This window comes from Scyliorhinus canicula, chromosome 19, assembly GCF_902713615.1.
Source record: "Scyliorhinus canicula chromosome 19, sScyCan1.1, whole genome shotgun sequence".
NCBI lineage: Eukaryota > Metazoa > Chordata > Chondrichthyes > Carcharhiniformes > Scyliorhinidae > Scyliorhinus > Scyliorhinus canicula.
In genome coordinates this window covers 46438879-46450957 of record NC_052164.1, presented here as the reverse complement: position 1 = coordinate 46450957, position 12079 = coordinate 46438879, and the positions used below count along the sequence as shown (strand labels likewise).

Sequence of the window (12079 nt, the reverse complement as noted above, 5' to 3'; positions counted from 1 at the left end):
TTCCTAGATGTGCACATCACCAATAATCTGTCCTGGTCCACCCATGTCAACGCTACGTCCAAGAAAGCTCAACAGAGCCTATACTTCCTCAGGAAACTAAGGAAATTCGGCATGTCCACATTGACTCTTAGCAACTTTTACAGATGCACCATAGAAAGCATCCTATCTGACGCAATCACTCTCTTGAATGGCAACTGTTCAGCCCAAGAGTATAAGAAACTACAGAGAGTCGTGAACACCATCCAGTCCATCACACGAACCCGCCTCCCATCCATTGACTTTGTCTACACCTCCCGCTGCCTTGGGAAAGCGGACAGCATAATCAAAGACTCCTCCCAGCTGGGTTATTCTCTCTTCCAACCTCTTCCATTGGGCAGGAGATACTAAAGTCTAAGAACAGCCACTACCAGGTTGAAAAAATCTTCTTCCCCGTTGTTACCATCGACTCCAGACCCAAGTCTCATCGCAAAGAAGCAAACATAGGGAGGGAAACCTCCTGCTGGTTACCACCTACCAACCCCCTCAATTGATGAATCAGTACCTCTCCGAGGGCAACTCTCTCCTGATTGTATACATTGTGCCACCACCTCTGCTGGCCATACGCAGGGTTGGTGATGGTGGTGTCCCTGGCACAAGGTTCCAGATGTTAGTAAGGCCCTAAACTCTCTGTCTCTCTTTCCTCCGATAAGACTCATCGTGAAAATTGAATGACTTTCTTGTGGACTGAACTGATCTCTCCACACATCTTCTCTATTGAGTAGCACTACACCACGTATGCTTCACCCGATGTCTAGGTCTCTGTATTTACATTGTGTATTTATTGAATGTCCTATGTTTTTCATGTATGGAACGATCTGTCTGGACTGTACGCAAAACAATACTTTTCTCTGTACCTGGGTACAGGTGATAATAAACCCAAACCCAGATCCAAATACGACCTAATTCTCACCAATCTACCTGAACAGATGGATCTGTATGTGATAGTGTTGGTAGGAGTGGATCTGTATGGGATAGTGTTGGTAGGAGTGGATCTGTATGTGATAGTGTTGGTAGGAGTGGATCTGTATGTGATAGTGTTGGTAGGAGTGGATCTGTATGTGATAGTGTTGGTAGGAGTGGATCTGTATGTGATAGTGTTGGTAGGAGTGGATCTGTATGTGATAGTGTTGGTAGGAGTGGATCTGTACGTGATAGTGTTGGTAGGAGTGGATCTGTATGTGATAGTGTTGGTAGGAGTGGATCTGTACGTGATAGTGATGGCAGGAGTGACCACCGCACAGTCCTTGAGATGAAGTCCTGTGTTCCTGCTTCCAGATCTAGCAACTCAAAACTGGCATCCATGAGATGCCATCAGCAGCAGCAGCATTGTATTCAACCACAATCTAAACTCATAGCCCGACATATCCCCCACTCTTCCATTACCACCAAGTTAGGGGGTCAGCTCTGGCTCAATGAAGAGTGCAGGAGTGAACACCTGAGGTTTCAATCTGGTGAAGCTACAACACAGGACCACTTGCATACCAGACACCATACACAGCATGCAATAGACAGAGCTCAGCGATCCCACAACCAACGTACAAGATCTAAGCTCTGCAGTCCTGCCACATCCAGCCGTGAATGGTGGTGGACAATTAAAAACTCACTGGAGGAGGAGTCTCCACAAATATCCCCATCCTCAATAATGGGGGGGTCCCAGCATATTTGTGCAAAAGATAAGTCACTTTTATAATCTTCAGCCAGAAGTGCCAAGTGGATGATCGATCACGACCTTCTCTGGAGGCCCCCTACATCAGAGGTCAGTCTTCAACCAATTCAATTAACTTTACGGGATATCAAGAAATATCTGAAGGCACTGGATACTTCAAAAGCTATGGGCCTTGACAGGGTGCCGGCAATAGTACGGAACTTGCCGCACCCCTAGCCAAGCTGTTCCAGTACAGCTACAACATTGGTATCTACCCGGCAATGTGGAAAACTGCTCAGATATGTCCTGTACTCAAAACGCAGGATAAATCCAACCCAGCCAATTACCGCCCCATCAGTCTATTCTCAATCATCAGCAACATTAACCTGCTGACTGGTGCTCAGTTGAGGTGCAAAGACAATTGTGGGTGCAGCTACACAGATCGTTAAAGTACCAATGGTCAGGTACAAAAAACAATCAAAAAGGGGAATGGAATACTGGCCTTTATACAAGGCCTAGAATACAAGGGGCTAGTAGTCAGACCACTCCTGAAGTATTATGTCCAATTATGATCATGAGGATACATTGACCTTGAACGGAGGCAGTGTAGATTTACAAGAATGATACCTGGACTCCAAACATTGACGTACAAGGTAAGGTTCCACAATCCAGGATTGTATTCCCTGGAATTTAGACACTAAAAGAGTGGTTTAACCAAAATTTCCAAGAGATTAAGAGCAACAGATAGGGTTGATAGAGAGCAACTATTTCCGCTGGTTGGGGAAGTCTAAGACTAAGACTGGAATGTATAGGTCAATTGTTAATGCTAACTGTGCAATGCAGCATAACTAGGTGTTATTGACATGCCCCAGCTATGGGTGACTAATTCTCAGACTTTGGGAAATTTAGGCTTTAGTCGGCTTCAGGCTCAGAGGTTTATCCACTTTAAACCAAGAAATTTTGATCATATTTTAGCCTTAGTCCTTCTAAAGATATCTCAATGGTCGGCCTTGCCTGCCTGATTCTCCAGAGGTTGGGGTGGGAGGATTGACAGGTGATCTACCTTCTTGAGGGGAAAGTGACAGAAATTGATAGGCCTGAAGGCCAACAGTAGTCAAGTGAGGTGGGATTGGCTGTGGAACTGTTCAGTAGACATCCCACAATTAGGACGCTGTGGGGAGTGGGGGCAAATTCAGGGCAGGGCAGGTCGAAGCCTTCTTCCCGTGGAGCTCTCATGCCTCTCAGCCCTGACAAGTAAAGTGAAAGAAAACAATATTTTTGTCTTTTCTCTGGCCATGATGTATTCCTACATTGGGTTAGGCCTGGTGGAAAATTCAGCCTCAATTCCCGCTCAGGCCTCCTGTTAAAATTGCAATCAGGTCCAGATAACATCATCGCGAACCAAAGTACTTACCTGATGGACCCTGGCAGGTACCCCTGAAGTATGTTAAAGTGCCCACTCTTGGTTTCTGTCATTATACATCACAGTTTCATTGCAATCACAATTCATGAAGCCAAAGATAATGCTGAGAAATATTAAACTGAGTTTTGAAAGAATTAATTTGGTCCAGTAACTAAGGAGACTGATTAGTCCTGGTTTAGTCTAATGGACCATTTTGATCTTATTTCTTTGTCTTGAACTTTATTTAGTTATTGTTAGAAATGTTCCATCTTTGAGAGCCATTAATTCATTCTAACATTAAAGGATATAGTGAGTTTTTAAAAATGCTGACAGAGAATTCAATGTTGGAAATTGGACATCTCCCATCGTGGAGCTGGTACAATTGATCTGAGCATTTATTAAATAATGCAATGCTGTGAATTGTGGAGCAGTTAAGAGATTTAGGGATTTAAATATAGAAATCACCAAAAGGTGCAAAAATTATTTATAAAAGGAAAATTGAATGTAAGCCTTCACTGAAGTGGACAGTGAATTATTGGGACAGAAATAGTTATATATTCAAACAAAGACATTTAGAATTAAAACTGCAATATCTGGTAAACATGGATACTGCTTTATTTCTTATTCTCTTCTTAGCCGACTCCCTCTGCTGGTACATGTGTGTGTGGCCTCAAGTTAACAAAATGCACAATGCAATTTTCAATACACTACATGGGCTGGAATTACAAAGGGGTGGTCTGCCAACATAGAGATTTGAATATACTATATCTGGAGCACCGTCCGCAGGGCAGGATTCTGCAGCTCAGGACGGAGTGGAGGGAACGCAGATTCACCAGAATGAAACTTGAGCTAAAATTGTTAAATTGTGCAGTAAGGTTGCATAAGCATTTACACCCTCGAGTACAGAAGATTGATTGAGGTGCTAAGTAATCCCAGCCTAACCAACCTCTCCCCATAGCTGAAATGAGGCTGGTTTAGCACACTTGGGGCTGGTTTAGCACACTGGGCTAAATCGCTGGCTTTTAAAGCAGACCAAGGCAGGCCAGCAGCACGGTTCAATTCCCGTACCAGGCTCCCTGAACAGGCGCCGGAATGTGGTGACTAGGGGCTTTTCACAGTAACTTCATTGAAGCCTACTCGTGACAATAAACGATTTTCATTTCAAATGCTCCAGTCCAGGCAGCATCCTGGTGAATCCCCTCTGCACCTTTGTCCAATCACATCCTTCCTATAATGTGGCACACAGTATTCTAGCTGTAACCTAATTAGCATTTTATACAGCTCCATCATTACCTCCTTGCTCTTATAGTTTATATCTCAGCTAATCAAAGTATGCCATATGACTTCTTAATCACCTTATGCACCTGTCCTGCTGCCTTCAAGAATCTTTGGACATGAACTCCAAGGTCCTTCTGGTCCTCTGTACTTACTAATGTCTTACCATTCATTAAGTAAGCCCTCACCTTGTTGGTCCTCCCAAAATGCATTACCTCATACATTTAAGAGTTAAATTCCCTTTGCCACTGTTCTATCCATCTAACCAGCCAGTCTATATCATCCTTTAATCGAAGGTTTTCCTCTCGCTATTTACCACACCACCAATTTTTGCGACTTCTGCGCACTTACTGATCCTACTTCCAACTTTCATGTCTAGATCATTAATGTACACTACAATAATAACAATAATCTTTATTAGCATCACAAGTAGGCTTACATTAACACTGCAATGAAGTTACTGTGAAAATCCCCTCGTTGCCACACTCCGGTGCCTGTTCGGGTACACTGAGGCGCAATTCAGAATGTCCAATTCATCTGACAAGCATGTCTTTGGGACCTGTGGGAAGAAACCGGAGCATCCCAGAGAAAGCCCACGCAGACACTGGGAGAACGTGCAGACTCCACACAGATAGTGATCCAAGATGGTAATCAAAATCAGTCCCTGGTGCTGTGAGGCAACAGTGCTAACCACTGTGCTACCATGCCAAAACTCAGCACCAATCCCCGAGGTAGACAACTTGGCACAGGCTTCCAGTCACAAGAACAACCTTCAACCAACATCCTCTGTCTCCTGCCACTAAGCCAAATTTGAATCCAATTTGCTAGATTGCCCTGGATCCCATGGGCTCTTCCCTCCTTGATCAGTCTCCCATGCGAGAATTTGTCAAAACCCTTTCTTTGTTTTTAAAGTATTTGATTGAAGTTTCTCACTTTAACAAATAGCACAATAAAACCACAGGAATGGTACAGCTCAGCACAAAAAGAAGTCTCAATGTATATGGATACAGAGGGAAACAGGAGAACAGCACTATAATTGGCTCAGTACAATCATTGGACATAACTTCATGCCTCCATACACACGACCAGAGAACAGGGGAGAGAAGGATAAAGTCATAAAGACATGGGAAAATGGTGCACACCTTCCCACACGGCAATTTCTCGCAATGACCGCGAGAGTTCAGGATAAATTGTCCGTGCCATATTCGGGGGCGCACCACATATCTCCCTCAACACCACAAGCAACACCACATGACACACTGCAACATTGACTCCTCAGGTAACAGATTCTTAAACCCCACCACAACAAAAATAGAAAAATATTAAGAAAATATGCAAGAATCCCAATTCTAAAGGGATGTTTCACACATACCACACAACGCCACATAACCTCAACCTCAGGCACAGTATAGTATGATCATCAATTCACATATTTATATAGAGACCAGCAGCGAAAGATTAGGTTTATGGTCACTGCCTTTAGCATGTCCCATCACACTAAACGAGACAGGCTAAAAAAGGGGGAGAGCGACCAGGAGCAAAAGATCTCCGGATAAAAGTGGACCGAGATACAAGCCGAAGTCCGTATTCCTGTGGCGCATGCCCCTCACCAAGGATGAAGAAAAAAAGCTGCTCTTTCAGATAAGGGAACTTTCCAACCAGAGGCAACAGTATATGAGCCACAGTACGGAACCTAGCCCAGCACCACTACTCGTGTACTTAGAAGTCAATAAACCAAGGATATTCAAGCAAATTTAAAAACTCAGCCTCTCAGGATGTCCCTAATAGGGTGCCTTTGAGAAGGGACGTCTCAAGCATAAGGGGGCAACAGGATACCGACCATAAGACATAGGAGTGGAAGTAAGGCCATTCGGCCCATCGAGTCCACTCCGCCATTCAATCATGGCTGATGGGCATTTCAACTCAACCTACCAGCATTCTCCCCGTAGCCCTTAATTCCTCGCGACATCAAGAATTTATCTATCTCTGCCTTGAAGCCATTTAGCGTCCCGGCCTCCACTGCACTCCGCGGCAATGAATTCCACAGGCCCACCACTCTCTGGCTGAAGAAATGTCTCCGCATTTCTGTTCTGAATTTACCCCCTCTAATTCTAAGGCTGTGCCCACGGGTCCTCGTCTCCTCGCCTAACGGAAACAGTTTCTTTGCGTCCACCCTTTCTAAGCCATGTATATATCTTGTAAGTTTCTATTAGATCTCCCCTTAACCTTCTAAACTCCAATGAATACAATCCCAGGATCCTCAGCCGTTCATCATATGTTAGACCCGCCATTCCAGGGATCATCCGTGTGAAGGTGCAATCACTGCACCTGGCCTAGTCCCGTACACTCGGAGATACAGGAGTCAGTATCCAAAGGACACACAGCACCCACCAGCCAGCTGGCCCTAGTCCTCACCGACCGCACCCAGGGCAGCGCACCAACCCCACCAACATCAGAAAAATTACATCAATCTTGACCGAGGAGACCCCACCACTGAAGAGACGGAGAATCGTGAAGACACCCAAAACTTTGGTGCATTGGTGGTGACTATTAGCTGCAGACTAGCATTGCCATTGGAAGAAGGCAGCACAGTGGCAGAGTGGTTAGCACTGTTGCCTCACCACTCCAGGGACCAGGTGACTGTGTGGAGTTTGCACATTCTCCCCGTGTCTGTGTGGGCTTCCTGCGGGAGCTCCAGTTTCCTCCCACAATCCAAATATATGCAGATTAGGTGGATTGGTCATGCTAAATTGCATGTAGTGTCCAAAAGGTTAGGTGGAGTTATGGGGTGACAGACAGGGTGGGGGAATGGGTCCTGCCACCCATCCGCACACCAACCATCCACCCATCACCCCAATGTGGCTCCACTCTTCTCTATAGACAAGATAAGGGGTGTCCAAAGTGCACTCCCTTCTCATGAATGCAAGGATTAAAGCACTAATAAAAACATTAATAAAAAGGGGAAAGACTATGTACAAATCACATATCACTTGACCGATTCAAATCAAGAATATGATAGCAGCCAATTTTCAAACTCAGTTGGGAACTCACCTCCCACTCCTGGCAAGAGACTGGGCTCACAAACACTCCTTGTCCAGCCGCTGCTCCCAGAGTCGGCCAGGATGGGGGACACACCATGGGAGATTGCTCTATCAAACAACAGGGTTCTCTCCCGTGCTTCCACTATTCTCTCAAAGATACTTCACAGTTCACCAAAGTGAGCACCAAAGGCCTGCACCATGGAGCCGAGTTCATCATCCAAATCATCATTCACAATGGCAACCAGCATCCTGATGCAGACCGCACCCCCGAGGCATGGCCAGCTCGCCAGCAAAAACCGCCACTGCAAGCTGGACCCCAGCCATCTCCAGCCGCCTCAATCAAACGAGGATTCTATCTAATGTAACGCGTTTCCTCGTCACCAAACTCCAACCAGGATCATCCAAGGACATAGTGCAAAACATATATCCCAAAAAAAGATAATTATGGAATGCGCATTGAGAAAACAAAGGATTAATAGAGTAGAGCCAGTGCTCATGTAAATGCAGTCACTACCGCGCTAAGATCACATGACCCCCTCAAGATCCTTTCTGAATGCATGTAGACTACATCAACTGCACTGCCTTCACCTCCTCAAAAAGTTTAATCAAATTTGTTAGACATTATCTCCCCCTGACAAAGCTATGCTGACTATCCTGGATTAATCCTTACCTCCCCAGGCGGAAATTAATTCTGTCCCTCCAATAATTTCCCTACTCACTGGCCTGTAAAGTCCTGGTTTATCCCTACTTCCCTTCTTGAATAATGGTACCACAATAGCTCTCCTCCAGTCATCTGCTACCTCTCCTGTGGCAAGAGAGGATGTGAAAATTAGCATCAGAGGCCCTAAAATCTCCCCCCTTGCCTCACACAGCAGCCTCGGATACATCTCATCTGGTTCTGGGGATTTATCCACTTTTAGCCCCTCTAAAATCGCTAATACTTCCTCCCTCCTAATGCTAATTTGTTCAATTATATCACAGCCCACCTCCCTGATTTGTATACCTACATCGTCCTTCATAGTAAACACAGATACAAAAAACTCAGTTAAAACCTCACCTACGTTATCCTATTCCACACGTGGAGTGCCACTTTGCTTCCTAATGAGCCCTTCGCTTTCCCTGGTTATCCTCTTGCTCTTAACATACTCATAAAACACCTTAGGATTTTCCTTTATTTTGTTCGCCAGTGTTTTCACATGTCCTTCATCACTCTCCTAATTTATTTTGAAGTACCCCCTGCATTTTCTATACTCCTCTAGGACTTCCACTGTTTTGAGCCCCCTGCATCTGCATAAGCCTCCTTTTTTATCCTTATCCAATCCTGTGGATCCTTTGACATGCAGGGTTCTCCAGTCTTGTTGTTTCCACCCTTTACATTTACGGGAACACGTTGGCCCTGTACATTCTCTATTTTCTTTTTGAATTACCCATCCCTGGCTCCTCAGAGATAATGAGGTGTGTGTTTTCCCGACACTACCAAGTGGCTCCTTTGGTTTGGGGTGTGTCAGGGTGGAGTGGTCGCAGGCAGATAGAGGTTCTGCCATTTTCAAGGTCTTTGTTCAGTTTGAATAACTTTTGAACCATCAAAGAGCAGATCCACATATATTTCACAAAAATATATAGGGTGAGGTCTTAGTCCATCACACTTTCTTTGTGATCATTGATTAAAGGTGACTATCTGCAAGTTTACACATCACTGATTCAATACTCAGTTAGTGACGCCAGTGTGCCCTCTCTCCTGTTGCCCCACATTTATGCCAGTGACTGAACACTGCAAACACATGGCCCTGGTAGCAAGGTTCTCTGCACCTATAACCAAGGCAACTATCTGTCCTCTTAGCTGCACTTAAAAGACCCCACTGCACAATCTTGAAGAGGAGCTTGGGCATTAACTGCGGTGCGCTAGTCAAAATCTACCTTGCAACAAATGTCAATTGAAAAATAATAAATGACCCAATCATTATTACAGTGCTGTTTGTGGGCGCTTGCTGTGAGCAAATTGGTTGCCACATTTCCCACATTACAGCTAGTGAATCGCAACGTCCGGCCTACATTTCATGGGTCTAGGGCCATCTCCGCAGATGCTGCCAGACCTGCCGAGTTAATCCAGCAGTTTCTGTAAGAATACGTCCTCGGCTGTGAAATCCAGAGGTCACAAAAGGAGGAGAAGAATGCAAAGACTTTTCCACCTCGACGACTATCCACCCACCTTATAAAAAAGAGCAGGAAGTTACTCCTGGGAAAGATGTGTCACCTGACTCACATCCGTAGAATAACTTCATGGAACAACTTGCGAAAACATTCTGCACCCAGTCTCATGATTTTCAAAAAATAAAGAATACAAGACATCAAGAGGATTTTGTGGTCACTGACATTATAGTGTTTCAATCCCAATAAATAAGCACCACATGGATCAAGACAGCAAGAGGTTTTTGCAAGGTTGCATTTAAAATGCTGTTTCAATACTGAGACGGATTTTTGATCCACAAGGGAGTCAAGGGTTATCGGAGGCAGGCGGAATGTGAGTTGAGGCCACAATCAGATCAGCCATGATCTTAACAAATAGCGGAGTAAGCTAGAAGGGCCAAATGGCCTACCCCTGCTCCTAATTCGTCAAATTTAGAAGTGCAAAGCAAAACGACTCCCAGAGAAAATAATGCTCCTATTCCCAACTCTTCCTCAGTCTGCTACAAGCAGTGGGCCCCACAAGCACACTGCAGATGCAGAGGGGTCAGTGAATCCAATCGAACAAGAAACTTGCAGCTGTACACAGGTTGGCCTTCACTGCCCAAACATTACCCACCACTTTGCCTTGGGTACTTCACTGGGACATTGGCATTCCGCCACCCCCAAACCTCCTCACCCCTTTTAAAGAGCAGAGTTTGATGGGTGATGTGCAGGGGGCTGGGAGGCATCTCTCTCAATAAGTCAGACTTTTAAAATAAAAGGCTGGCTTCATCATGAAAACGCCTTCTCTGCACAAACCCCCTTCCAACAGTTTGATATCTTGCATTAAAGGAAAAGCAGAGAGAGAGAGAGGAGGGGAAGAGAGTCTTTCCCCTCCCCCCATCACAAAAATAGTCACATCTGTTTTCACTCAGTTCGGGACATTCCTTCTGCTACATCCAGCCATTAAACTCATTTTATTTCACAGAATTAAGTGTGCAGCTTCAGTAAATGTGAATTAAAGGCATCACATGGTTCACTCCGCTTTCTGAAATGAGGGTTGCAATGAATGTTTTGCATAAAATAGAAAGTTTGCTGTCCATCCACTTTGTGTGTGTGTGTGTGTGGCAGGCGGGCAGTTAAAAGTCTTCAATGAAAGAAGAAGGAGGTTCCTTCTCTCCCCCCCCCCCCCCCAAACAACACACTCGTTTCTTACCTGAAGTGGCACAGGGCAAGCCGGCGAGGAGGAGGAGGCAGAGAGCGTTTAGCCCGGCCAGGGGAGCTTGGCAGCGGGTCCCGGTGCCCATGGCTGGCGGGGAGGGACAACAAGAGGCCGGGGTTTGGGAGACTCACAGGCGGCGGTCCGATCCGACCTAAAGCCCCGTCTGTCTCCGAATGACTGAGAGTGGGGAAGAGGCGAGACTGTGCGCGCGTCAGCACCAACCCCGCAGAGCCAGAGCGCCGCTCCACAACCCCCCTGACAGACACCCTGCCCCAGCTCAGCACCAACTACATCCCCTGCAACCCCCTCAACAGAATAAACTCACACCTCACATCATTTGCACTCTTTCAACATTTGATTTTTTTTTTAAAGTTACATTTACATGAAGAAAATCAGTTTTCAACCAGGATGAATAAGTTTGCAACTCTTTGAGCTGAAGTTTCGGACAAACAGTAACTGGGTAAGACCAATTTGTACATTCTCAGTCCCCTAAAGTTTGTAATGGAGCTACGGGCATGCTCCTCTTTTTCCTGGCAATTAAAAAAAATATATACTTTTATTCAGCCGATTTTAATTTTATGTACTAAACACATTAATAACAATCTTTATTGTCACAAGTAGGCTTGCATTAACACTGCAATGAAGTTACGGTGAAAAGCCCCTAGTCGCCACATTCAGGCGCCTGTTCAGGTACACGGAGGGAGAATTTCCGGACATGTGGATGTGGGAGGAAACCGGAGCACCCGGAAGAAGCCCACGCAGACACAGGGAGAATGCGCAGACTCCACATAGGCAGTGACCCAAGTCGGGAATCGAATCTGGGACCCTGTAGCTGTGAAGCAACAGTGATACCCACTGTGCTACTACATCCATCCTTATAAATTTCTCACCCCCTCCACCATACCACCCCACATTCCACACTTTATAACTATAATATAAAACAAAACAACCCCCCCCCTCCCTGCTGACGTTTATCAACACTTAAAGGAGGCAACAGCCTCCACCTCAAGTAGAACTCCTCCTCCGACCGCCTAATGGCAAACGTTATCTTCTCCAGATGTAAGAATTTCGCCAGGTTATTCATCCACCCCACTACCCTTGGCAGTTCCACAGCCCACCACCCTAACAAGATCCTCCTCCGAGCTGTCAATGAGGCAAAGGCCATCATGTCAGCCACTCACCCCTACTGCACTCCCAGATTTCCTGGCAGTTTTCAAAAAAATATATAGGTCGGACTCACTTTTCTTGTCCCGCCAGCAGCTTCCCGCGTCTTTCCCAGCAGCGTGGGG

The 12079-nt window shown here is 45.6% G+C and overlaps 1 protein-coding gene across 2 annotated transcripts in view; it reads right to left on the bottom strand.

The window, feature by feature from the left end:
- Nucleotides 1-10986, bottom strand: part of mrc2 (mannose receptor, C type 2) — a 293165-nt gene extending 282179 nt beyond the window's left edge. For both annotated transcript variants that reach the window (XR_005458165.1, XM_038778997.1), the window contains exon 1: nt 10785-10986. Coding sequence is in view for 1 of the 2 variants with exons in the window: in XM_038778997.1 (XP_038634925.1) it covers nt 10785-10875 (91 nt within the window). In the remaining variant the exon portion in view is untranslated. The remainder of the gene's footprint in view (nt 1-10784) is intronic.
- Between the last annotated feature and the right edge of the window lie 1093 nt (nt 10987-12079).